Source organism: Lepisosteus platostomus, chromosome 2, assembly GCF_059453375.1.
Source record: "Lepisosteus platostomus isolate fLepPlt1 chromosome 2, fLepPlt1.hap1, whole genome shotgun sequence".
NCBI classification, from domain to species: domain Eukaryota; kingdom Metazoa; phylum Chordata; class Actinopteri; order Semionotiformes; family Lepisosteidae; genus Lepisosteus; species Lepisosteus platostomus.
In genome coordinates this window covers 78,409,361-78,437,077 of record NC_142612.1, presented here as the reverse complement: position 1 = coordinate 78,437,077, position 27,717 = coordinate 78,409,361, and the positions used below count along the sequence as shown (strand labels likewise).

The following is a 27,717-nucleotide window of genomic DNA, read 5'->3' as shown; positions in this document are numbered from 1 at the left end:
CACGGGCGAGGGCACGTTACGCCAGTGGAAGTGTGCAAAATACACGCTCTTGTAAAAAAAAAACTTAAACACAGTCTTCTAGAAAAGTTTTTTGGGGTGGGGGAAATCCTGCTTGCAATGAACGGATCTGACAGCAGGGTCCCCGCTTTTGGCTTTTGTTCTCAGACTGCGAAACGAGCACCGGTGAGCTCAAGGCGCGTCAAATGCACTGCCTTCCAGCCTGCTCAGGGTCCTCAAACACCCCCCCCTGCGCCTCGCTGGAGCAGCACGAGTGGGCGGCGGAGAACGTCATTCAACCCCTTCTCCTCCTGCCCCACCTCCTACGTGCTCATGCAGTTCCGTCCATTGATTGCAACCGCAGGCGCCCGGCTCTCATGTGGCCGGAGTGGGGAGGAGGGACGAGGGGCCACGCTCGGCCCGAGTCACGTGGGCCGGGTCGGCCCAGGCAGGAACTCCCCCCCTCCTCCTCTGGCGGCCGGCGCACCAATCGGCACCGAGAACCGGGCCGGGAGGGGGGCGGGACTTCCGCGCAGGGGAGTGGGAAGCGGGGGGCAGGCCGGGGCTCTCTGTTGACATCCTGCCGGATCCGCACGCCCGGAGCGCAGCACTGTGATGCCCGCCTCGCCAGCGCTCCTGCCCGCTTTCCGGAGAACGGTTCCGTCGGTCGCAACGGTAAGGCGGGCTGCCCCGCCCGGCTCGGCTCGCCTGACCCCCTTTTCCTGCTGCTGCTGCTGCTGCTGCTGCTTGTTGTCGTCGTTTCTGATGAGCTCAGCGCTTTCTGTGCGGCGGGCCAGCGGGACGTGCAGTCTGTCCTGGCAGCGATTAAACTGCGCAGTCTGGGGGCGAGTCTTGCCGAGCGTGTCCCTAGCCCAGACGAGCTCCGGCGCCCCGGTGAGCCTCTTTCAGCTGGCGCAAGGGAGCGAAAGCGCAGCGCCCGGGGGAAGGGGTTCACGGGTCGCTGAGCTGAACAGTGTGTTGTTGTTGTTGCTGTTGTGCAACCCTGCCTCCAAATCCGACTGACTGATTGATTCAGCTGTGCGGGGGATTCCGGCGTTATTTTGAAATGCATGCGGGGCACCAGAACGACTGTCGCTCTGAAAACCACTGTTCGCGAATAGAAATGAGGCCCGCCGCGCAATTTCTGATCAGAGCCCCCTCGCATTAATGTGGGTCATCGACATCAGCCCAGCAGGGGGACTGCTGTGATCTAATGATATAACTCGCAGGCTTGGCGGTGCTCCGGGCAATTTACATTCTGATGGCGGTGAGCCGGGACTCTGCCCAGAGACCGCTTGACGCCCTGAGTGGGGGCAGCGTGACCCCAGCTGGGGGAGGCAGCGGGGCACGGTGTCCACTCCGTGTCCAGTCCGTGTCCGTGAAACCCCACTCCGGCCTCGGGGACCTTCGCTCGCGGGGCACGGTACGCTCTCACGCTGCAGAAATTGTATAAACACGCTCGGTTATTAATCCCCGTTATTCAACTGTTTATTGCCCTTTCTCCAGTTTTTTTTTTGCATGGCAATGTTCTGCTTACGGTAGATGAAAGTGCTTTCGCGCGCAGCGGTGAAAGGACCCTTTTTTTTTAAAAAAAAAAAGCAAGTTGCGTGGAGATCACGACACCAGAGGAACGACATCAGCGCAGAACTGGTTTGAACGTGTTTTCCGCAGAAGCCCGGTTTCCTGTGCTCCACACGGGGGCCTGCATAACTAGCTGGCCTGGTCGCACTGCACACATGTTGTTCGGTGTTCTGCAGGGAGAGGAAGACCTGGCTCGGTTTCTGCCCGGCGTGTGAAAGACTGTGGAGCTCTGAAGTGTGAGGTATCTAGCGTTCAGGAGGTGGTGATCTCCTGAACCTGTTGAATTGCGGCGCAGCGGACGGTACTTCAGCGTCTAGGTGACCCTCTGTCGGGATGCAGGTGCGCAAGTGCAGTTTAGAAACTGTTGCAACCGGCGTGAGCCGGCCCTTGGGGTTTTTTTTATAGCTGTTTTTACTGTTAATCCTCCCATGCAATAAGCGAGGTAGCGCGGTGCTTAAGATGCGTCAGGAATGCGGCGGAGTAGCGGTGCGTGAGGCGATGACGGGACGGCGGTGTTACAAGGCCGCGGGACGGTTAGACGACGGGGGGTCTCGGTGGGCTCTTTCGCAGGCGGCTGGGTCGGTGTGAAGCAGTTAGCAAGCGCCGGGTGCGAGAGGGGGGCGTGCCTCGCGGGCTGACCGCGCACAGCTGTACGGGGGAGTCCAGATGTTGAGCTGACCTGTGACCTGTGTGGAACGGTGTGGAAGTGCATTTCAAACCGAGAGCTGTGATAGAGATTTCGTGTAGTGAACTGTGCAAAATGTACCATAAGTAATTTCTTTTTATTTTGGGGCCAGTAGGGGGCACCCACCCTGTGGTCGGTGTGGGTCCTAATGCCCCAGTATAGTGCCCCAGGGACACTATACTGTAAAAAGGTGCCGTCCTTCGTATGAGGCGTAAAACCGAGATCTCTATGGTCATTAACAATCCCAGGGTGTTTCCCGAAAAGAATAGGAGTGTTACCCCGGTGTGTCCTGGCCAGATTTCCCCTGGCCTTTACCAGTCGTGGCCTCCTAACCCCCTCTCTGAACTGGCTCCATCACTCTGCTCTCCTCCCCACTGAGAGCTGGTGTGTGGGGAGAGGACTGGAGCATCGTCAGGTGGGGCTGCACACTGGTGGTGGTGGAGGGGATCCCCATGATCTGTACAGTGCTTTGAGTGGAGTGTCCAGAAAAGCGCTATATAAGTGTAAGCCATTATTATTTTCATCATGTACACAAGCTCTGATAAGACTATGACCAGTCTGACTTGTTTAAAAAATACTTATGTCCTATTGAGGTGCAGCACATCGGTCATTGCCCAGTTAAAACTTGCACGTGCGTGTTTACTTCAGTTACCCACAGAAAATCAAACACGCCTAATTACAACCACCTGATTTATTATGTAAGCCGCAATCATATTTTTCTGACTAAGCTGATTTGCCACAGCAGTTTCGACTTAACTCTTTACACGCTGGTTTAGTTCAGTACATCTGCAAACCACATCACAAACCTCGATTGTGGTAGAACTTTTGTTTGTAAAAATATTCAAGATGAGTAACCCATTACAATTACTGTGAACATTAATTGTGCATGGGATTTCTTTAAAAAACTTGAAGCTGGGGGGGAGGAAATTATTCTAAATGTTAATCAGCTACAGTATCGATTGAGTATAGTTACTGTGCAAAATGTGCGAGAAGTACATTCCTGGAAAATTATTACTTTACACTTTGTTCATTGGAAAAGTATAATCTGTTCTGCAAGCAGCTTGTAATTGCAATATATTACTTTTTAAAAGTAAGTTTTCCCCGGGACTGTCCAAAACACACACACAGTGTTCCAAGCAGGGCATCTGGATTTCTAGCACTGCGTTTAAAACACTTTTAACCTGCCTGAAACGGAAACAGTGTTGGAGCTAAAAGGCTTTCAGGCAAATGAGACAGGAATGTGACCTGTGGTGCTAAATGCCCTCGATTTGGGCTTTTTCTATAACCTGCTGCCTGTTGGCAAGATAAGAAATTTGTTTGTAAAAAGTTTGGACGTTTTCATCGCATGTATCACAAGGTCTGGGAGTTCTCTGACACCATGTTCCCTGTCCATGGCATAAAAGGTGTTTAAAAATGGGACTTCCGAAATAGACGCATATTCCCAGCTCCCAGCCTGGAGAATTCACGCGCCCTTCTCTCTGACCAAGTGAGTCCCCTGTCTGCGTCGTCTTGTACAGCAAGGAGAAGAGTCGACGCTCTGCGGTTCCACTTGTGCTAGTACTTTAGATTTAAAATGGAGTCATTGAAGAAAGGTCGCTGGCCGGGCTGTTTTGTCTTTCGGACCCGAGTTCCGTGTCGGAAGAGGGTGGGGGGCACTGTCAGTCTGGAATCTCTTCACTGGTTTGTGTCGCTCTGCAGGTTTTTACTGTGCACTCCTCTCCTCTTTCTCGAGTGTCGAGACAGACTCTGCTCACAGATGGGCACATGCGTTTTACAAGCACATCGTGTGTGGCCAGTCCACTTGTAATAAGTGGAACTAGGCTTGTTTTTTACCCCCAAAGTCTCAGAGTTTCTGATTGTCGAGGCTGCGTTTTTTCCGTTTGTTTGTTTTTTTGGAAGTTGCTTATTTGGGTTTATATTGGCCATGGCAACATTTAAGAAAAAGCCTAGGTTTTTGTGTTTGTCATTTAAATATCTAGACAATGTAGGGTCCCACATAAAAAAGCAATTAAAAAGTACTAAATGCTTAATATACAGTTACAAGAATAGTATTTAAATCAAGGGATATGATGTAAAATTACATTACAGTTTTGATTACCCCATTAGCGACCAGATTTATTATTTTAATATCTTGCACTATGTGGTGAATTGACTGAAACTCCAGTGGTGCAGTGCTATTAAAATGAGAGATGCTGTATTGGTTTATTGTATTGGTTTATTATTGTATTATTGTATTGGTTTAGGGAGTTATAATTGTAGAATAAGGAGTTATCAAACCACCATCAGGTCCTGATACCAGCTTGCAGCACAAACAAATTATAAAGATGATGAATAATTCCACTTCCTGTAGTCAGGCAATATTGAGCAATTACACCACATGTAAAGGTCTTTATTCTCCAGCATAACTTGATAATGGAGTATTGACCAGGCTGCACTCGCAAAGACGGACAAGCGTTTATAACAGTAAATAACACAACCACGCCACATGCCACAGTTACAGCTATAAACAGATCTTTACTAGCCTCTGCGTTCAGGAGCCCTGCTTTCTACAGGCAGATTAAAAATACATCTTTCTATCCTTGTCATCTACATGCAAAGCACCTCCAGTGGGAAAGAGGGAACGTGTGTCCTGTTAAACATTAAGGATCCTGCTCAGGACAAGATGTCTCTTTATAAGTGGGTGCTATGTGAATCTATCTCCCCGTTCCAAACCGAATCACTGACCATGCTGGGACTCTTGCCTGCAGATGCCATAATAGCACAGGCAGTCAGAGTTTCCGCAGGTATGCAAGACAGAAGCTGCCTTTATGATGAGGGCTGTTCCTTACCCGTTACCTGGACAGAATCTGGTCTCAAGTCCTCTGAAAGGGGAGCACCATCACTGTCCAATTTTCTTCCACCTCCAGCTTTTGTCCCACCTGTGCTTACTTACTGTCTCGCTGTATTTATCTTCTCTTAGGGATCTATTGATCTGTTCATGTATATGTCCCTTCCCCAGGAAGGCTGCCTTACTGACCTTACCAGACACATTTGTATTATGCAGTTCGCAAAGCGAAGTGTTAGGTTTAGGAGCTACTGCTCCTAATAAATAATATCGGATTGTATTTTAACTCTTTGTTTCCAATAATGTATTCTGTTTCCAATATTTAAGCGTTGATGCTCTAATATGGCAGGCATTCCTATTGTAGTTAATAATTATTAATCAGTTTAACTACAAGTACCACTCCTTTGATTATCTGTCTTTTTGCTGTGTTTACTTGTCTTAAGGAGAGGTGGCAGCTGTGTGAACACTTTAGCTGCGAATATATTTGGCAGAGTCTTCTACTCCCATTTATACAGCTGGGTATTATTACCGGAGCTGTTCAGCTCTGGTGCCTTGCTCAAGTGTACAGCAGAAGTGTCTCACCTAGCATTCGAACCCACAACCTTCCAGTTATGAGCCCAGAAGCCCTGACCACTGTGGCACAGTTGTACGATATTCATTTTACTCTACTTTTCATGGAATAAGGTAACCTTGCTGGGAACTACAAACGCTTTCACTAGCTCCAGAACCATAACATGAATATTATTTTTATAAAAACATAGTGGAACAACCCCCCCCCCCCCCCTCCCACACACACACACACACACACACACACACACACACACACACACACACACACACACACGCCTCCCTGTGAAAGCGGTCGGGCTGGTTTTTAATGGCTCTGCGCTTTGCTCTCATCTTGTGAGGCTTGGCACCAGAGTGTGGGACAGGGTGGGGACTGAAGTCCGCAGGGCCGGGAGCTGCTACCTGGTGTTTAAACGGTCTCTGGAACCTTGTGTGTCAGGCCTCCTGCTCTTTAAAAACAGGGTGGCTTTTTTTCTCCTGGCTTGGGGTGTCAGGGAGTGTGTGTGGGGGGAGGAGTGCTGCTTCAGAGACCTGCAGGCACCTGTTCCCCCAGACGCTCGTCGCCTGCAAGACCTGAGACACGGTAATGGTGAGTTCGCCCCTCAGTTTGGAAGTGTAATCCTGCAGAAAGGTGTCAAGAGCATAAGGACAGTTACAGGGCAGGTCGGTGGCTCAGGGGCTCAGGATCTGCGCCTGTGGCTGGAAGGTTGCCGGTTCGAATCCCGCGGCCGGCAGAGGAATCGTACTCCGTTGGGGCCCCTGTGCAAGGCCCTTAACCCCAACTGCTCCAGGGACGCCATATAAATGGCTGACCCTGCGCTCTGACCCCCAGACTTCTCTCTTCCCGTCTGTGTGCCTGTGTGTCTCATGGAGAGCAAGCTGGGGTATGCGAAAAGAAATGGTATATGGCCCAAAAAAGTGATCTTAGTTACAGGCAAGAGGAGGTCGGTGATCCGCCTAGACAGTTTGATATTTAGTATTTTAGTGATCAGCGCATCTCATGCAGCCATTTCTTGAAAGAAACCAGGGCGGCCTGTTCCAGACTCCCACCACCCTTTGTGTAAAGAAGTGCACTTCCCATGTGGTTCCCCGCTGTGTCCTCCCATCCCTGTTTCTCTTCTGGTTCTGAGGACCTCGGCTGCGCTGACCTTGTCGGTGCCTTTTCAGAATTTTGGGGTACTTGTGCTGGGTACCCCTAGAGTCATCTCTGTTCAAGACTGGAACGATGCAGTTCCTTTAGCCTGTCGGTGTGGGACTGTGCCCACCTTAAGCCCCACGGTGAATCCGGGTGCTGGTCTCTGGACCGTTTCCACTGCAGTGTGAGCCGGCCTGTGTTGTTCCTCCAGGCTTGTGGCCGGTGTGGTGTGAGCCGGCCGGGTGACCTTCCATGTTTCCCTGGCAGGTGCTTCTGCTGTAATGAAAGATGCTGCTGTCCCTGGGGATGCTGATGCTGTCTGCCACCCAGATCTACACCATCTTCACTGTGCAGCTGTTCGCCTTCCTCAACCTGCTGCCGGTGGAGGCTGACATCTCCGCGGTAAGTCCGGTTAATTTTCCAAGATTTCCTCGTTTCACCAGGCATTGGCGACGGATGGGAATCGGAGACCGGGAAAGACGAAGTTGACCTTGGACCCCTAGAGGTTTTTTTTCTCCTTCCTAAAGGAGTTTTTGGTTCCTCTCCTCTGTTGTCTGCTGGTCTTTTCTGTTCTGTATTTACAACATGTATGGTCACCTGCCTTGTTAAGCGCCTTGGGGCAACCTTGTTGGGAAAGGTGCTATAAAAATGAATTGAATTGGACTCTTGCTCTTGCCCTTGGTGATACCAGGGGTCGGTGACAACATGGCGACTTGCAGGAATTTCACAAATTTGAAATTTGTAAAAGTCAATGAATTTATTTTGTTAGCGAGATGTAATAACAGCTCTCAGAAAATTGGGACTGCAGTTCCCCTTTAAATGCAAGTAGTGAACTGTTTTATGCAACCCTTTCGAGATGACACGCACAAAGCCGTAACGTTGTGTTAAGTTGCGTTTTGTATTTCAGTATTCTTTCGACAACAAGAGCCAGAATTTCGATGACTTGCCGGCGAGATTTGGATACAGACTCCCCAGTGAGGGGTTAAAGGTGAGGAGACCAGCCGCCCCTCAGACCGCGCTGACCTCCCAGTCACTCCTGCGATGGAGTTGTAGAGACGACCTCCTGCAGGGGCTCACCCCCGATCGGCGTTGCTTTGTAAATGAATGGTAAAGGGTAACTACAGGTGTGGTAGTCCAGGTGGGCAGCTGCATCAGCATGCGTAGGCTGCAAAGGAACAAGTAATGGGTTTATTCCCTGCTGGAAAGAGAAGACAGAAAACACAACGTTTCGGCCGTGGAGCCTTCTTCAGGTGTGAGAAAGACAGGGCAAAGGTAATGTAGCAGGAGAACAAAAGCTGGGAGAGAGGAGGAGCGAGAGGCGGGTTTATTCCAATTACAGGTGTGTTCTAGTACAACGCGTTGATCAGAAACAAACAGATTTGAAGCTGAAAAAACTCCAGTTCTCCCGGCTCTTGGGTCTTTCGTATGTGAACAGTACAGAAAGGATGGCTTTTGAGCATCTAGGCTGCAAAACATTCACATTTTGTTGATAAGGAAGGAGGCTGGAGTTCATTTAAAGGTCACTCTTGTGACTAGCGTGGTTAAATCGTTTAATATAGAACAAGTCTGTTTACTGCTTAAGTGGTGACTTCTGCTTGAGAAGATTTTGTCGAATTACTGAACACAGAGGCAGTTAAATTGTGCAGCTCGTTTTATGGGCTCACCATAGCACTTGTGGTTTGAGGGATGGTATAGCGCTTAGCTAAAGTAAAATTGTTTTGTGTTAAGGTTTAAATTTCTTAGCCTGTATCGAATGAGTTTAAAGTTGAGCGAAGAGCATTACTTAAGACCAACTCAAAGAGGAGAGGACGTCTTTCATGACTTGCGTGACTCCCTCGAGGAGCTGCTGAAAACCTCTCCGACTCCCTCGGCCTTGAAGCCATGTGACGTATCCATGCCTGCGGCTCTTCCAACCTGCATGATTTCTCTGAACGAGGAAAACTTTCATTCCTTGAAGCTGCTTCTCGAAGACGTTACTGGGACATGGCTCAGCAGAGTCTAAAGAAGTTTAGGTTGTTAGAGTTCAGTCTGTGAACTCTAGGAAAGGATTTGGCTTCTGTTTACTGTGCAGAAGATAATGAGATAAATGGGCCAATCTGTGGAGGCTCATGCTGTGGGTTCTTAAAGTTGCAGAGCAGTGCATGGGTCCAACGTCTGTACCGGCTGTATGTTCAAACACATGAAAGAAAGCTCCACAATGGTATTTTGCTCTGTGGACATAGATTTCACCAACAGCATCAATTCCTGCTTCCTGCTTTGCTTCTCCGTCCCGCTGCTCATACCTGAGAAGACCACCTAGCCACCACTGAGGTTCTGGTCAGGGGTCAGGGGTCAGGGGTCAGGGGTCGAGGTTCCCTTGGCACGTCAGTTCTTTTGTCTTGTCAGCCCCTTCATCAGCATCCTCATTCAAAGTCTCCGTTCGACCCTCTAAAGGCAGAGATTTCCTGCTGGGCTCCAACAGATACTCCAGATCGTCCCCGAAATGACCAGTCGCTTCCCAGAATTCCCATTCCTGCCAGAATCCGCTTCCAGTCCTACAGGGGAAGCAGACTCAACTGAGCTGCAGCCCAGTGTTGTGTAGCTCTCAGATCCCAGGCCAGCCTGAGGAACGAGCCGTGGGCCTCTCCAATAATAGCATGCTACTATGATAGCCAACTGTTTTTAAAACTTTATCGCTGCTTTGGTATCACTGCAATTCCTCGGCCATGCCAATAAAGCTTTCTGAATTTGAATCTGTGAGTCTGTCACCCGGCAACACAGTGGACAGCCTGTGCCCTTCAGCAGTTGCAACCCCCCCCCAACCTATCGATGTGGCTTCTGGGTCATCCAGCTCCCCAGAAACCCATCTGTTGAAGGATAGGAGGGCTCCTACATGTGGAACCTTTGACCTTAACTCTGAACCTTTAACCTTTTCCCTTTTTTGTGTACGTTTTGCCTTAAAATACGTTGTGGCCATCAAAAAGCAAACAAAGAACAAGATTCTTAACACAGGGGATGTTATTGTTCATCAGTTAACCCACCACTGTTAGAAAACGAACACCTTCTGTTCCACAACAAAACAAGAGCTCCGATTGAATCTGTTCATGCCTGTGGGGCTTCAGATCAGTTGATGAGTCTCTGGCTTTAGCCGTGTACTGGGACACATGGTTGTGTAAACAAAATCCTCCGGATTAAGCAACGAGGCATCTCTTGGATTATAGATCCTGTTATTACAGGTTGAGGTGCACACTCTGGAAACGTGACTGTAATCACAGTTCGGTTACTGAACCTGTTTTACTGAAAGGCCTTCTTTAATGGAAAGCCCCAGTGAAAGTTTTCTCACTGTACAAGGGTAAATGAGACAACTTCCTCAGCAACTAAGTTAAAAATAAGGTTTCAAAAGGTATATTATCATAGATTTATATGGTTTATATGTGCGGTGTTGCTGAGGTGCTCTTTTGCCAACAGAGGGCGCCATTGCAGCTTCTGAAGCAGCACCTTGGAAGAAGGCAGCCAGGCAAGAGCAGCCGAGGGAAGAAATATTTGCACACTGAGGCCTTAAAGTCCTGTTGCACAGCAGCTCTTTGTGGGGGGAAAAGCGTGAAAGCCCCTTTCTGAATGAGTCCCCTGGAGTGAAGTGCATCCTGCCAGTGCAGTATAGATTTAGATGAACATGCATGAAGAAAATAATCGGGGGCAGGTTTATTTTATTGCTGGGCTGAATACATCTGTTACTGAAGAGCAGAATGCAGGACGCGCTTGGATTCACAGACCCTCCCAGGGCTCAGTTAAGAGCCTGTAAAATATATTTCTCAGGCATTAATTGCTGGGCTCATGACACCACTGTTATAGCAGTAACAAAGTTATTTCTTGTCTGGTCCGTGTGCTGTGGAGTCCAGTGACCGCTCCGCCCCAGAACTGGGTTATTCCTGCAGTCCAGTGGCTGTGAGCTCTCCCCCGGCCTGCACTCCAGGTCGTAAAACACCAGGGACATCTTCTGCAGTGCCTGGGGTTTTTGTCTCCTCTGTCGCTTCCCCGGTGAGCGAGACATGGCACCCTCCTCAGCCTCTCCGGCGGTCGCTCCCGCGCCGAGCTCGGAGGCCCGGAATCCCACTGCAATTCTCAGCTTCTGTTTTTCCACACGTCGCCTCCTCCTCCCCCGTCCTTTCCTTTCCGAACTCCCCCGTGTGTGAGGGGTGTGCGCTCGCTTCCCCGACGATTTCAGAACCGGAGGCAGAGCTGCAAGCTGGTCTTTCGCCCCGTCTTTATTTAAGCGGCCCTTCGTGGCTTTGGCGTGGGGCGTAGCGTTAAGGGGGCCGGGTCTGGCTTGTTTTTTCAAGTCTAACTGGTTCCTTGATGAACTGCAACTAGCTGGAACCAGAAGTGTGTCCATTTTAGTTGCTTTTTTTTTTGCTTTGTAGCTTGAATGAGCCTATTTCCACACTGGATTTTCAGAATCAAACAAAGCATCGAGTAATTACAGCATGAAACTGACAGTACAATGTTCCCACCTCTCCCTTAGCAACCTCCCACCCTGCCCAGACTGTTAGTATAATAATAATAATAATAATTGCTTACACTTATATAGCGCTTTTCTGGACACTCCACTCAAAGCGCTTTACAGGTAATGGGGTCTCCCCTCCACCACCACCAATGTGCAGCCCCACCTGGATGATGCGATGGCAGCCATAGTGCGCCAGAACGCTCACCACACATCAGCTATTAGTGGGGAGGAGAGCAGAGAGTAATGAAGCCAATTCATAGATGGGGATTATTAGGAGGCCATGATTGGTTAAGGCCAATGGGAAATTTGGCCAGGACGCCGGGGTTACACCCCTACTCTTTTCGAGAAACGCCCTGGGATTTTTAATGACCACAGAGAGTCAGGACCTCGGTTTTACGTCTCATCCGAAGGACGGGACTTACTACAAGATAGCTAATTGAAGCCAATGCAACAAAACAGAGGTCTAAGAATTTAACGGTCTCTAGAGGATACCACTGTGTTCATCTAGCGTAGTTTGGTAGTTGCTATTCCATCTGAAGATCTCGTCCAGACATCACTGGAAGGAATCCAGGGTACCAGCTTTAACAACACGTCTGGGTCACTTGCTCCATACTCCCACAGCTCTTAGGGTAAAGTAGTGCCTCCTGTCCTAAGTGGAGGATCTTGAGAGAAGCCAGAGTATCGGCTTCAACATCATGGCTGGGTAGGCTGTTGCATACTCCCGCAACCCTTTATGTACAGTAATATACCGAACCTGCGGGTTAATTATCATGCAGAGTGTAGCAAGAAGGACCCTGCCCGTCTGAAGAAAGCTCCAGGCGTGGGATGGTTTTAAAATCTGGAGCTGACGTTTCTCGCATTGCTGGCTGTCCAGACGCCGGGCTTCAGAGAGGTGCAGGGTCTCCCGAGTGCCAGGTCCCTGTGACAGAGCAGAGGCCACATGAACACCTCCAGTACCAGGAACAGCGGGAGGGCAGTCCCTCGGTGTCTGCATCGGGATATTACTCGTGGTTATTCGCTAAATCGGACCTGCAAGCTGAATGAGTCCAAGGTCAGGACATTTTTGCCACCTCAAATCTGTTAATCCATCCTGCCCCCCCGATCAGCTGAGCTGCAGTTTATTCTCTTTCCTGCGAAGCTGCTAAAAGCAAAGGTTTGTCTGAGGCTTCATGTGCCTACGGAGTTCAGACAGGGAAGCCTGAAGAGCACTAAAAGAAGATACTTCCAATACTAGCAACCTGAGTCTGCTTTTTTATTTTAAAAAAGGCCAACTCCATTTTACTCCCTTTTTCCTGGTAATAGCAACTGGCAGACCAGGTATGTTCATCTAGCTTTTCTCACTGCCAAGCATGGCAAAGCTACCTGAAAGCCTAAGAGAAGTCATACCACACAGGGGTCCCAGAGACTACTGATCACAGCTTTGAAAGACAGGAACTAACCAGAAATAAAGTACAAAACCTTGTGCATGTTGTGATGAATAGATTAGATATACCATGGCTCTAAGAAATGGATAATAAAGTTTTCGGTTTTGGTTTTTAGACCACCCGTGAATCTGTCGTTGTGTCGTTTCCCAAATATTTGCCCATACTGGGACACCTCCGGACGTGATCAAGATCCAGCTGTGGTGTTAGTGACGGCCCGCGTAACGTGATGTAGCTGATGTCATAACGTGCTGTAACTGTGACCGGGCCCCTTTGAAGTGTGCGCTGTCAGGCCAGATGTTCAGTGAATTGATTGCCGAGAGTGATGCAGACTAGGATGCACTTCAAAGCGTTTTGTAAGCTTATTATTTCTGGGGATGGGAGGAGGGATTGGGAAATCTCAAGTGCAAGAGATGAGTGGCATCACAAATGAGCTGTGAAATGGTCTTGCCAGATTTATTTGGAAGGAGGTGGTTAAGAGCAGTATTTCTCAGCTTGCCTTTTGGAATCCTCACTCGTGAATGAATACACTTCCTAGCACAGCTCTGAAGCCCCAGCCTTCATATCTTCAGGTCTTTAGAGATGACATGATGTTCAGATGAAGCAGGTTGGATCCTCCCAGTTTCTGCTCCCCTGGAGGTGAAGCCACTGGTTTCATACATGGTTTTGACGTGTAACTACAGCGCACTGAGTCAGTGTTGGTGTTTTGCCGCTAAAACATTTGAGACACCTGCATGTCTTTATTGTATAAATATGTATAAATGTCTTACTGGGATTCTGCGTGCGTATCACAAATAGGAGAGTCACGAAGAGGGTGGGTGTCTCTACATCTTCAGCTTTAAAAACACAGCTAAAAAAATCTGTTGAATGTTAACAGAAACTTAGCTGGGTAGAGTGTTTGTTGAATTGGATTTTGTGCATCGTCTTTACAAAGCAGTGCAATTCGATCATTTTGCATTCTAAATTAATTCATGTACAGGGTTTGGTTAGACCTTGAGGGAATCTGTCATCACGGTAGGAGTCCTGCCTGCTTTTGGTTCACTGTTTAGTCTCCATGCCACATTAGATGAGACACCTTGGCTCCGCATTTACAAGGAGGGTGTTTTAAATAGAAAAGTATGAAATTTCTGTGAAATAAATCCTACACAGCAGTTTCTCAGAATTCTCGCATAATAATCAGGCTTGTTAATGAAGGTAATAAAAGGCTGTGCTTTAATTTTTTTCTCTCCCAGAATGTGGACCCCAGTAACAAAAAATAATCACCCCTAATAAGAAATCAGTCATATGTGACCAAATGCATAAAAAAAGATGAAAAAATTCACGAGCTTGCACTTGAAGAGAGCACTGACATGCCTGCATATCACAGATTGATTGATGACTGGGATTCACTGAGCAGAAGCAGGAGGTCTGTAACAAAATCCCATCGAGCACATGGTCTGCAGTTTGCAACTGAAAAGCAGGGAGACTGGTTGACAGAATCTCCTTTAAACACACAAACCAAAAGTCTCGAGCAAACTATGGGGAAATGCATTTGGGTGATGCGTTGGCTATGGGGCTCAGGATCTGCGCCTGTGGCTGGAAGGTTGCTGGTTTGTATCCCGTGGCCGGCAGAGGAATCCTACTCTGTTGGGCCCCTGGGCAAAGCACTTAACCCCAACTGCTCCAAGGGCGCCGTATAAATGGCTGACCCTGCGCTCTGACCCCCAGCTTCTCTCCCTGGCTGTGTGTCTCATGGAGAGCAAGCTGGGGTATGTGGAAAGACAAATTCCTGATACAAGAAATTGTATAGGGCCAACAAAGTGATCTTATTTCATTTAAAACTGAGAACAGGAGGCCCTTTTTTCAACAGGCTGCCTAGCCACGTTGTTGAAGTCAGCATGCAGCTGTATATTGAAGGAAGCCGGGTCCTTTAACTACTAACCCCCAAACAGGCTACCAGAGATGCACCGAACGGCCTCCTCTTGTTTCTTAATCCACGTGTTTACGGAAGATGTGTTTTTCTGGCCTTAGGGTTTCCTAATCGGGGCCAGACCGGAGAACGCCTGCGAGCCCATAGACCCGCCTCCCGTGAAGGGAAACCTGACCGGGGCTTTCATCGTCTTGATAAAGCGCTTTGACTGCAATTTTGACGTTAAGGCAAGTTTTATCGTCGTTTTTTTTTAAATGTATTTATCTGTCTTTGAGCGAAGTCTTGCGTTGGGGATTTTCTCCTCCTGTGTCATGTCACGGGCTCTTCCGGGCCGGTCTCAGCCCTTCGAGCCCGGAATGGGACATGGGGGGGGTCTGTTCGGATTGACTCAGCCCTGTGTGCTGTTGCCTGGGGTTGAGTCACAGTGGCGAATCCAGAGCTCAGATGGGGATCGTGGTGTTGACCCGAACAGGCCCGTCGCAGAGACACTGACGCCGCTTCAGCTGCCAGCATGCAAATCCAGCGAGGGTTCTGGGAGGTAGGGGAGAGGCCTCAAGTGACCGCAGAGCTCTTAAATGTGTTTCTCTTCCGTGTTCGGTGTCTTTGTTGTAACACAAAAGGTTCTATTCTTGTAGAGTCTGCTCTTCAGATATTCAAAGGCTGTTTTTATCATCCTCCAGCTCAGTTATTTTTTTTAAATACAGGGGCGGTCGCCTTTCTGGATGTGTAGCAGAGTGAGGCCAAGCATTCCGAGAGAGAGTTCCTTCCTAAGTCGACTGCTGGGTCGTTATTGGACCTCGTTAGCTGGCAGGTTTCTCTCTCGGCCTCACCAGGACGGGGGGAACCGCACAGAACGGAACTCTGAATTGCTGGATCGGTCAGCCGGCGTTGTGCGTGCGTGCGTGTGTGTGAGTGAGTGAGACTCCCACAGGCCTGTGAACGTTAAACACCATAAAAAGCCTTCATGCATCCCGAAGGTGATTCCTTGACAGGGCTGAAATCCAACTCCCTTTCAAGTATGTGACGCGGCAGAGCGCCGGCCTCGTGTTTCAGCGGGGAGTGACGGACCGGGACATGTGGGACAGCTCTTCCCTCAGCCCCTGCTCTCAGACAGCCCATGTCGAACAAAAGACCTGCATAGCAGGCTGCTTGTGTCATAACAGCACGGTGTGAGAGTGATGAGCGAGCCCTGTGGGCCGGGGGCGCTGGACTGACCGGGGCGGGGCTGTGAAACCAGAAACCCCCTCTCTGGAGTCGCCTGCCCGCCTGCAGAAGTGATTGATTTGCGCTAAATCCTTTGAATGGGGGGAAAGAGTGATTGAGGAAATTCTATCTGTTTTTGCGTGAGTGTTACTGTTACTTGAAGAGAGACACTTTAGACCCTGTAGTTTCAGGGGATTAAGAAAGAACAACAAAGGCCCAGAGCCACTAATCATTAGTTGGAGCAATTGAAATTGCTGGAAGGCTTGCTGGAGAGTTTCTAAAAAGTAAACTGTATGGTATTCTGATCAATTCAGTTCAATAATCATCTAGCTGATTTTATTGTCAAGGGGGGGGGAGTTAAGCTACCATCTTAATAAAACGAGAGAGAGAATTACAGCATAGAGGGCATAAGAATATATCCCTAGGATATCTGTTGATGATATTTCTATACGGTACAAACAAACGTATCCAGGGTAAAATCTGAGCATATCCATGTGTATATTATTAAGCTTTTATGAATTGCTGTTGCCATGTTTTCTCTGCTTCTCTACAGAAGCGCAGAAAAGTTAAGATTAATTCCAGCAGTGAGTGGGGTTTTGTGTAAGGACCGCGATCAGTGAGAGGGAGATGTCCGGCTGAGATGTGCTTCTTCAAGCCTGGCAGCTGTAGGATTCCTCTTCGGAAGGCAGGGAAGAGTCAGGGGTCTGAAATCATGAGGGGGTGTCCCCCCGGAGACCCTCCTGTCCCCTTGACCGCGGCTCCTGAGGCTGTCCGGCAGAGTGGCAGCTGTGTGACCTCTGTGACCCCAGCTGCAGGGGCGGGGACTGCTGGGAAACCTGACACTTCGTCAGCCTGAGGCGGGGGGCCCACAGTCCCCAGTCTTAGGGAGAGAAAGGCCAAGTCATCAGCCCCTTCCTGTCTGCTGCAGCGCTGCCACATGCAAACTGGCACGGCCCCCCTCTCTCCCTCTCTCCCTCTCTCCCTCTCTCCCTCTCCGCTGGCTGGGTGCCCAGCGAGGGTCCGGCGCGGGACTTTCTTTCAGCCGGTTCTCGAGTCAGAACTGCTGATTGAACAAGCTTGAAATAGGCTATTATTATTCAGTCAAAGGATATAGAACCTGGATGAAATGTGAATGACTCACTCCTGCTCTTTAATCCTGCCAAAAAAACCAAAACATCAGCTTTAAATGAAGTCTGAATAAAAAAGAAGCTGTTTAGTGCACTCTTTCATTTTTCACTCTGCCTAAGCTTTCAACGTGAACTACTCGGCTTTGCTTGTTAAATCCAGTGTCTTTCTTGCGTTTTTCGTCTCGGGCAGAAAAAGATAGGAAAGACGTTGTCCAAAATGACATCCAGATTTGATCTATGATGCCTTTTTTTTCCAGTTGCAGGAGAATTTGATGTTAGACACTTTTAGGAAACGATCTCTTTCCACCCATGTGACAAGGGAGTGGTGGTACGAGCCATGTGTATGTGTCACATACAGTACAAAGCAAAATAGCAGCCCAGAACATCAAACAGTTTTATCAGTTTACAGCCCCTCCCTGTAGTTTCAATATTTTTATCTAATCTCCACCTGCGCACTTTTATAACCATTTAAGTTTTGAAACCCTGTGTTGCTTTGCACCAAGGAAAAGCCTGAAAAACTGAGAGCCACCCAGACAGGGTTTAGGCATAACGGCTCTCCTGACACCATTCGTGTTTGCAAAGCCCTGAGATATAACTTGTGTGGGGCTGGTTATTTCCAGTCGCTTACCGGTGGCTGTCTTTATCTTATTGTAATGTATTAATGACCTGACAAGGGCCTTTTGTGCTGTTTCTGCTGGCCGCTTCGTTGTCATAATCCTGCAGAATACCGCAGGAATATTTTGTCATAAGACCACACTTAAGCGGAGCACGCTTAGTTCAGATGTCATCCGTTTCTTTTTCACTGAGTTGTTACACTTCATAACTCTTGATTTGTATTTGTCCATAGATTCAGAATTAGTACCCTGATTAAAGAGAGAGCTGTGATGTAACTTATTGGGAAATATATATAACGTTTAAGGACATCTTCCTTGAGCATGCTGAAGGCTTTCCAAATTAATAATGAGCCGCTGAGACAGAATTGTAGTTAAGATGAGATTCAGGGCAGAGCTGACACGGACACATCGGCCTGGCTGTGAGCACTGTGCAGAGCCAGACTCTGCCTCCTGTTCAGCAGGCCGTTGTTCCTGCCATGAGCACCGCAGCACTGGAGGCCCGCTGGAAAATTCCATGAGGTGCCCAGAGGAAGGCCGAAGGGCCCTGTGGTCGCGGGCGTAGGCTTCCACCCAGAGCACCGCGGGGTCAGACAGGCCACGCCCTGCCGAATGCATTGTGAGTTTGCAGCGTGACGAATTCGCGGTTTTTATCGGGAATTTCTCATGAGAGTTCGGGAGAAAGATAGACTCCCAGTTCTATCCGGTACCTGGTTAGAAATGGGCGGCCTCTGGCCCAATAACACCCACCTGTAGCCCCTTCCCCAGGACTAATCCAGCCAGACCTGAGCTGTGGGGGGGGGGACAGACTGCCCGTGCCCTTCGTCCTCCTGGCCATCTGTGTTGTTGTTATTGGTGGTGGTGGTGACGTGATTGTTATTTTTGGGGCTTATTCGTTTTATCAGTCTTCCTGGTGTCAATCTCTTCTCACCGCACTGCCTTCTGGGAGTCTGGCAAGGAGCCTGGAGGCCCATGTATACAGCAGGACATCTACCGGAGAGAATTTTCTTGGCCAAGGGCACAACAGCTGTGTCCCTCTTGAGATCTGAACTGGTGACCCTCCGGTCTGGAGTATAACCACTCCTCAACACTGCTGCCCGAGTGCCGTTATTTTAAGACAGGCAGGTTTTTCACCATCTAATTTCCACACGTTTATTTTCTCCTGTGTTTGAAAAAGGAGCAAAGTTTAGACAGGATAGTGAAGATTTCTGGAGATTCTTGTTGGGTTTTTTTCCCCATTTCACACTATTTAAGTGTCTGCACCAGACCCAGAATAAAGTAGAAGGCCTAGGATGAGATACTGCTGTTTGTGTCTGCTCAGATTTATGCTTGTTGATGTGTTATAACCATCATCTCTTGTCACCGTTGAGTATTTTAAGAAGCAAGACTGTACTGAACATGTTCTTGTATAATATCATTGAACAGTGAAACAATGTATTATGAATTAGGGAACGTATCATGCGTTGCAATGATATAATGAACCGATTACAGTCCTTTTTAAAAGCATGATTGTAATTGTAATGAAAGTTGATCAGAGCCAGAAATTCTGAATAATTTTTTAAAACTTTTAACTGTTGACATGTGAGGTCGCTTTAGATTAAAAGCCCTTAAATATTATTTTGCTCTTGCCCCACGAGTGACAATCGGAAAGCTGCCTGATATTCGGTGTGTTGTTTTCAATACTTACATTTAATTATTTGAAACTCAAGGGTGTGTTGACAGGGCTGTCAGTAGTGGCAGCTGAGATGAACTATGCCTGGCTATGTGTACAGACACTGGGCCTGGCAGTTACTGTGAAGCCTGATTAAAACTCGGCAGAAGAACAAAAGACTGCTGTGACCGGGAAGTCACCACCATACTGCGAGTAAATAGTTTAACTACAGTCAAGACTCTGAGCTCTACAGAGCCAGGTGTTTGCAGTTTCGGACTCAACCTGCTCTGCCGTTTGCACCCACCTCAGCGAAGCTGAGGACGGAAAGAGAACAGGAATGTGGAGCTTAATCGGACAGGACGGGTCCGTCTGGTACGTTCCGCCACTGTTCCGGGAACGCGCCAGAGGGAATGGAAAGCATCAGCCGGAAGTTCAAAGCCGGTGGTCAGGGCTACAAATCCCGTCACTTTTCAGGATTCTTCCTGGCTGTAATGCCCGAGAAGGCGGGAGCTCTTGAGGAGAGGAACATCTGCTTTTAGAAGCTGTAGAAATCTGCAGAGGCTGTGCTGGTCACGAACCAATGAATTGCATGTGAAAACGGTTCACGAGGAAACCATTTCATCTTGCAGAGGCACTTACCCTGCTTCCTCTTCATCAAGGGACAGGGCTGTATATTTATCATGCTGCCCTGTCACTCAGATAAATGACCTTTCAGAGGGCAATGGAAAAGGGAAAAGAAGGTTATATTTCAACAGCTGGTCGAATTATTCTCTTCTCCACAACAGTATGGTGCTCCATAAAACTGCAGTAAGAGGATTTTTCATATCAGATTTGCGAAGATCCGATTCTGTGCAAATTACACCATTGCAGGCCAGAACCTTCAGGCAGGAGAGCCGAGACAAAAAATCTGTGGTCTGAAGCTTTGGGAGGAAAAGTATGTGAATGGAAGAATGAGCTGTTGTAGCTCTCAGACCGAAACTCGGAGACGTGCGACGCCTTTGTTGTGGATCACGGACAAGCTCTTGTTCCAAACGTATGCCAGGAGTGTAATTGAATTCCTGTACAGAGGCACCGTTCCTTTGTTTGCTTGTTTTGAAAATGCATTGTAGCTGATTATCGATCGTTCTTGGCCACAGCAGTCTTGTTCCTCGGCCTCCCCTGTTTGTAGAGGAGGAGTGCTCGGCCTGGTTGTCTCCGGAATGCCTGGAATGTGCTCATCTTGGCCTCTACAAGCATTCTTCGATGAAGCCAGGAGTGAATTTCCTGTAGCTGACATTTTGCACACTGGGGTTTATAATAGCCAGTTTTTTAACGGTTGAACCAGTCCTGCTGCTTAATTTGACATTGGTGCGAGATGTTTCAGAAAAGGCCAGCTGTCTTAGTTTCTCTCTGCAAGCTCTGCAGAGTCTCTTGTACGTGTGGCTTAGGCTCACATTTAGCTTGGCCTCGGGTCCAGAAACGAGGTAGAAAGTATGAAGTGGGTGGTCACAATGGCTTATCTTTTCACAGCGATCTGTGGTGTTCTACTAAGTGGGATGTAGAATGAGAATTGTTTTTTAGTGTGGGAACAGGAAGACAAATGGATACTTTCACTATGCCCTCTGATGGGGTCATTATATGTAATGGGAATCATATGGTTAGATTTTGCAGCTGCAGTTTGGTGCCAAAAAAAAAAGAGACTCAACTTTTTTCTTTTACGCACAGAAATACCTGCGTGTCACAAACAGGTACCTTTTCTCACCCCACCCCCCACCCCCCCGTTGAAACCTTTTTTGTGTTTTTGTGATTTCAAGATGGGAGAATGAGCATGTGGCGCGATGGAACAGAGGCCTGGCAGAGTTTAAAGTTCTGTCTGCTTCGTGATTAAACAAAGTGCCCACCCAGGAGTACTCCTGGGTGTGTTTATAATTCACCCTCATGATGCAAACTAGTGCCTTGACAGCAGAGACAAACATGATCTGGTTATCTGACCTGGGATCCTGAATGCTGTGGGGCTTATTCATAAACCCCAGTGTCTGTCTTACTGTGGCAGTAAAGACTATTACCATCTTGCACTTCTTTCCAAATTAAATGCTGTGTGCACACACGGCAGTCAGTCTCATTATCCTGACAGGAGGCGGCACCATCAAAATGTCCTTTTCACATCACTCGCCGATGCTGACGGTGATTCCTAAAAACATTTGATGGGTGTAAGCGAATTTTACCAGCATGGAAAATACTGCCTGTTCAAATAAAGGCAGTAACCGCGCTGCTTGGCCAGTGAGAAAGGTTGTCATTCTGCGAGTGAAGTCAGTGCCTGCCAGTCAGTTACTTTTATGCACATGTGCATTGTTTTGTTTCCAGCAGTATTGCCCTGGTCACTTTGAAGCAGTGTTAAGGCTGGCGTCGGGAGAAAAGGGCGTTTATCAGACCTTTCCACTCCATTTTGTTGGCCGGAACATGTAGACGGCAAAATGATCAATTGCTCGTTTCCGACTGTGACACGAGACTGAGCCGCTCAGCTCCGCAGAAACGAAACAGCTCAACGTCAAACCTTTGTCTGGAGCTGGACCGAGAGGAACAGAGTAAACCCTGCGACCCTTCGGTGCTTTTCTGCCCGACATCACATCCTGGGTGGAGCCTGTCGGCGACGCAGGTGTGAAGTTTTGCAGCGTGGCTGCCTCTGCAGCCTGTCCGTCGCGTATTGATTCCCCTCTCAGTGGTCAGTTGCATGATATTGCCTATAACTGTAACCTTAAAATACCGCCATCGTTTACCTCTCATGGTGTCAGCCTTGAGGTCCTTCACAGCTGCTGCACAGTGTGTCAGAGAGCCCTAGGGTGTGTGAGTGACCCATCTGCCCCCCTCCTTCAGCTGCCGATGTGGAGCTTACGTGCTGTGAAAGGGCTTCCTGTTACAAAGCAGCTGTATGTCGGCTCATTTTTGCAAGCTTCTTACGTGAAATGTGAAAACACAGCAGTATTTTTCTCTTTCCGTGTCCGTTCCGGCGGTTTCTTGGCTCGTTTTTCCGCGCAGGGCTGTGGGAGTCTGGAAAGCTGTTGCGGTGTTTTATCAGGGTAGATCTGGCCATGCCGGCTGTTCTTTCAAATCGCCCGCCCCTCCCCCTGTCCCGTGCCTGTGCACTGTCAACTGTAAACGTCGCTTATCTCTCCCTGTCGATGTGTAGCCCAGCGTTTCCGTGCAGGTCTGCTCTCCGGAGAGCTGCCCTGGTCTGGAACTCATTTGTAGACGGAGGCTGGAAGCAGCAGAATCGTACGTCGTGCCCTGAGCCCACTCACCCACCAGACCCGTTTGAATAAAGTACCTCGGCATCAAAGCGCCCAGCGGTTTTTGTTAAGCTCCTCGATCGCTGTAGCAGACAGCGGATCTTGTCGCTGGTGACGTCCTCTCAGCCCTGCTGCGGGCTTGGACAGAGGTGTGATTGACTTTGTTGTTGAGCGTTGTTGAGCGCTGTGCACTGTGGCCATATGAAGAAAATCAAGAGTCTCAAAGCATCCGAGAGCTGCTACTGATCCAAGTATGACTATTGCACGCTCTGCGTCTTATCTTCCGTTATTCTTAATGGTGTTGTTTTAAGAGGAGGTGCACGTTAGCACAGAGGAGACGTCACAAAGAGCCCAGCATCCAAATCCAGAGACGATGGTTTCCCAGTGGGTGAGGGATGAGCCAGAAGGGTGTTTCCGTGTTGTTAACCATGCGTGTTTTCCTGCGTCTGTGCGTTCCCGATTCCAGAGCAACGGGAAACAGCCCTGTCACCCCCTCTGGGTGCCAGAGATGTGGCTAGGTGAGTTCAGGGGGCTCTGGTCCGCTTCGCTTAATTTGCGGGCAGATCTTTGTGCTTTCTTTCATTGGTTTCCTGATGTCACTCTTTCAGTGTTCAGAACGTTTGGTTCAGAAGGTTTGAAAAGTGGCACAGAGACGCACGACAACAGGTTTGTGCCAAATTTTCTGGCCGCAGCCCAAAGGCCTTTGTGTTGAGAAGCAGATCCCTGGCTCTCCTGAAGCTGTTTGTGTGTCATTGCGGAGGCCTGACTTAAGCCGCAGTGCTTTCTGTAGTTTTCCGCTAACAGGGCCCAGCAAGGGCATGGCACGTCCTCTGTAGCGGCAGTGACGAAGAAGCGGCACGCAGCTGCTTTCTGTGGCCGTTGGCACTCTGGATTCCAGAATTGTGTTGATTCTAATGGAGCTTCTAGATTCTAAAACACTGCGAGGCCCAGAAAACTGTCTCACAGCAAGTCTCTCCTTCTCCATATACCCAGATCTATGGAGCCATATCGTATTACTGTTACTGATCACTAATGCACAAGTGGTGTGTTCACAGTCTGTCTAGCTGGTATGATGAGGCACAGCTATCTGCCTTAGTGAGAAAAGGCTTCATCCTCCAAGGGCTGGGCCACTTGACAGCCCAAATAATCACATTGTTTGCTCTTGACCTGACCTCGTTATCATGCCTGAGCATGCCTGAGCATGACTAAAATGGCAGCAGGCTGGACGCATAGCTCTGGCATCAGTCCTAGGGAGAGCAGCCAGATCCATTCTGGTCCTTAATGTCCTGCACTGGCAGGCTGCAGGCCTGAACCCTTGTAGCCCTGCACAGAGGGGGCTGTGAGGGGACCTCATACAATTACTCGCGCCCCTCGAAGGCGCCGGTGCTGTGGGGTGAGCTTCAGAAGGAGCAGTGGGAGAGAACCGGAGGGCCCGAATGAAGAGTTAAGGGGAGGCGCATTGCAGTGCTGGGAACAGCTGGCACCTCTCCAGCCAAAGGGCTGCGGGAGGGGAGAAACAGGCCGCCCAGCCGCCATGCTGATGCGAACACTCTGGCTTCCTTCTAGGAACAGCTGGAGGGGACCCTCAGGTTCTCCTGTCGTTTGTAACCGTTCCTGAATAGCATCCCAGAAAAGGATGTGGTGTGAACCTGATCTGATCCGACCTGATCTGGGCTTGTGTAGGCTCCAGGTGGATCAGGTGGTGATGACTGGATCCGTATATCGAGTGGATGAGAGTGACCCTGTCTCTGCCTTCCTAGCCTGTCTACGGCTTGTGCCACTGTGTCCTGTCAGGAGATAGCCTCATCCGGACGGCCCTCCTGTTCCCTGTATTGTCAGGAATCGGCGTCACTTAAAACCCCTTTTGAGTCTGTTGTGTGTTCTCTGGTGGTGATGCAGTAGCCAGAGGTACAGTGTGAGGAAAAGAGAAATCGAACTGGTGTATTTGTCATTGTACCACGAGTGGAGTGGTAGATGGCGTCGATTTTACCCTGGCTTCCTTCTGAAAGTACTCTGTACTGTCGTTTTTTCTAAACGCAGGCATTGCTTTTCCTATTGCAGCTCTTCCCCTCCCTGTTGTTTTTCCGTTTTCAGCTCTAAGACGACAGACAAGCCTGATATTTTAAAAACTCTCACAGGCTTTATTCTGAAGGTAGTGCGAATGTCCGTTACGGTAATAAAAGCCTACAAAATGAGAAATAAACGCTTGTGCTTCAGTCTGTTTGTGATCTTTTGAGCTGCTGGTGCGGGTATAGATGTTTATTCCTAGACAGCAGTGCTGCTGCAGGAGAGAGTGTTTCTGAGCTGAATGCTGATGGAGGGGAAGCTGCATTCTGGTGTTTCTGTGCTTATATCCCGTGTCGCGCTGTGTCCTGATGCAAAAACAAGGTTTGAACAAAGTTCTGCTTTTCACCTCGGCTATATGAGGCTATATTATGAAAGAAGACGCTCTTTGCATTGCTGATCAGCGCTGAAGATGCGCAGCCCGGTGCACAGGGAATACCGGTCACTCCTGCACAGTCCGGGCCGGAGCCGCACACCGGGGGAGAGGCTGAAGGCCGCCGTGCCGCGCTCCTCCTCCCTCCTGCCCCTGCTCACATCCCGGCCTCGGCTGCCTGCAGCGCGCTGTCCTGCGCCGTGTCCCTCCCCCGGGCACAGCCGAAGGGACAGAGCTGGACGTCGTGCGCAGCGCGGCGATGACTGGATCTGTGTGACGGGTGTGTGTGTCGTTCTGTGCTCTACTCTGCGGTTCTCAGCCCAGGTTTGTTTCCCCAGGTTCTGAATGCGCAGAAGGCGGGGTACAAGGCAGCCATAGTTCACAATGTGGACTCTGACGACCTGATCAGCATGGGATCCAACGACTGTGAGTTTTATTCAAAGACGTACATCGTATTCTCAGCAGGTGCATCAGAGCTGCAGCGCTGTGTTTTGCAGTGGTGATTGTTTCTGTTTCTCGTTTGGCAGTAACACAGTGATGCGAAAGCATCCTTATCACCCCTTTTTTTCCCCCATACAGGTTTGATTAAAACTTTCCACCCTTGGTAACAGCAACTGATTTTTCATAGATATCCATCGATTCCTTAATTGGGAAATCTTATCAAGTTCTGGTGTCTTCAGATGTCCTGTCATGCGCAGCAAAAACTGAATTTATTTAGTTTTGCAATGCATGTGCGGTGTGTTGTGTGTTTGCAATATTAAGAGGGTAGTTTATTTCTGTCCTTGTGTTTAGTGAGCAGGTCATGTTTGATTCTGCAGCTGCTTTCAGAACGGTGTTCAGTCATGGGTGCTCTTCCCTGATTCTCAAATCCACCCATGGTGCTGTTTGGAGGTGCTGTGCAGTACGTGTTCAGATCACGATTCCTTTGCTGCAGGAGGGCAGGAGTGTGCCTTCCCCCGTCCTGCAGGGGGTTGTCTTTCAGCCCCACCTCCAATCCTCCTAGTGGTTTCTGTCGTCCGCTGGTGCCCTGTGGGCCTTGGAACCCTGGAGAGCCACAGATACACTGGTTTCGCTGCAGGAACAGGGCCCTGTAGATCAAGGTGTTCCAGACATGTTTATCTGCATTGAAGGGGGAAAGTTTTTTTTTTAAAAAAAAAAACAGTATTTCCTGGAAAACCCGGAGGATGAGAAGTGTGCAAATTGTGCTAGGCCAGGCTGTGAGCAGGTCATGTTTGACCTTTCACAGCCAATTCAAAGTTTTTCTTTTCACTGCCATTTCGCTTCATAGCTTCTGACCGTGTCTTCTTCCCTCTCTCTCTTTCTGCAGTGGACATTTTAAAGCAGATAGACATTCCCTCAGTGTTCGTGGGCGAAGACACTGCCAGGTCCCTCAAGGAGGACTACGTGTATGAGAAAGGGTAATTCTCAGCCTTCTGTCCCACTCAGGCGAGCGCAGTTTCAGCGGAGCCTGCTCTGTAGGCTGCTGGGCCTGGGGCTTCTCTTGGAAGACTGCACATACAGTAGCACCTCTGAGTGCTTTTTCTCCTTGTTTCCTAGTTTTGGTTAGCTGTTAAGTGTTATTTTTTTACTGTTAAAATTATTCTTTCATGGCTCCCTGCTGTTAGCTCGCGCTCGTCTTTGACACACTGCGTTTCTGGGGTGCTCTTCAGTAAAACGAGAAATGGGGGCGTTATGAGCAGCTACTGGTGTTTTCTTTGAGACAGAAAAGTGCTTATGCAGCTTATTGATTCCATACGTCTGGACTATTTAACTCTTTTCTTTGGGCCTGTAGTCCAAAAAAGCACTGCGTCAGGATTGTTAGAAACGTGGCAGAGGATGTGAGAAAAGTGCAAGACTTTAGCCTCCCGCTGTCTTCTAAGCAGCGGAGGCCTTTTGCTGGAAGGGCATATGGAAGTAATTTTTCGATAGCAGAGATAGCAGGAAGTTCAGCATGTTGCAGAGTGATAAAACTCACGACCACCAGGGGGTTCAGCATCACAGGAAAGGGCATCACTGGCGAGGAGCGAAGGTGTATAGGGACCGGCACAGCCCCAGGGTGAGCAGTTTCCAGTCATGTTGGGGGTTTTACTGACTTGTAAAGGAGTGGAGCGCTCCAGACTGGGCAGAGTAGTGTGACGGGGGGGAAAGAAAGCTCTCGATGACGCTGCTTCTTGTTTTTGTCTGTGTTGTTATTCTGTTTGTTCCGTACAAGAGTCTCAGTGAATTGACTCTTGTTCTGCTGTTTGCCAGCGGCCATGTGGTGCTCATGCCTGACTTCAGCTTGCCGCTGGAGTACTACCTGATCCCCTTCCTCATCATCGTCGGGATCTGCCTGATACTCATCGTGGTCTTTATGGTGAGTCCCTCTCTCCCTCTGCCTGTGACGCCTTATTCACCGGAACGTCTTCTCGGTGCCAACAGAGACAGTATTGACAGACACGCGCGGCTCGTGCACAGGCACATAACTCCTGTCCTCTCTCAGCCGCACGGGCTTCCAGTGACATCTAGAGTGGCACTGGGGGTTCTCCCGCTCCTGTATTAAGTGCTGCACAGTCCAGCTCCAGGTAATCTGAGGGATTTACTGCGCGAGTGCAGTCCAACACTGAATCTGAACCCTGCTGATTCAGGTTCCACTCAGCGGGTGAAAGAGACTCTCGTGTGCAGCAGCGTGTCTGCGGGACTCACTGGTCGAGCCCTGCGGAGGATTCTCTGAAAGCTTGTCTTTTCACCGTAGCTTCTCAAGTATAATTTTGCTGGCCGAGATGGGCTCCAGCCAGCCCAAAAAATCTTTGAATTGATTGTTTTTTTTTTGGACGGCCG

At 49.1% G+C, this 27,717-nt stretch overlaps 1 protein-coding gene across 3 annotated transcripts in view; it reads left to right on the top strand.

Moving 5' to 3' along the window:
- Nucleotides 1-532: 532 nt before the first annotated feature.
- rnf13 (ring finger protein 13) overlaps nucleotides 533-27,717 on the top strand; it is a 37,591-nt gene continuing 10,406 nt past the window's right edge. The window contains exons 1-7 of one of the 3 annotated variants that reach the window (XM_088620791.1): nucleotides 533-672; nucleotides 7,057-7,191; nucleotides 7,697-7,777; nucleotides 14,704-14,829; nucleotides 25,236-25,323; nucleotides 26,225-26,315; nucleotides 27,148-27,253. In XM_088620791.1, the coding sequence (XP_088476917.1) occupies nucleotides 7,078-7,191; nucleotides 7,697-7,777; nucleotides 14,704-14,829; nucleotides 25,236-25,323; nucleotides 26,225-26,315; nucleotides 27,148-27,253 (606 nt within the window). In that variant the 5' untranslated portion in view covers nucleotides 533-672; nucleotides 7,057-7,077. Of the gene's footprint in view, nucleotides 673-742; nucleotides 892-1,681; nucleotides 1,815-7,056; nucleotides 7,192-7,696; nucleotides 7,778-14,703; nucleotides 14,830-25,235; nucleotides 25,324-26,224; nucleotides 26,316-27,147; nucleotides 27,254-27,717 lie in introns of those variants that run through there. The other 2 variants (XM_088620797.1, XM_088620807.1) reach the window with 2 other exon arrangements.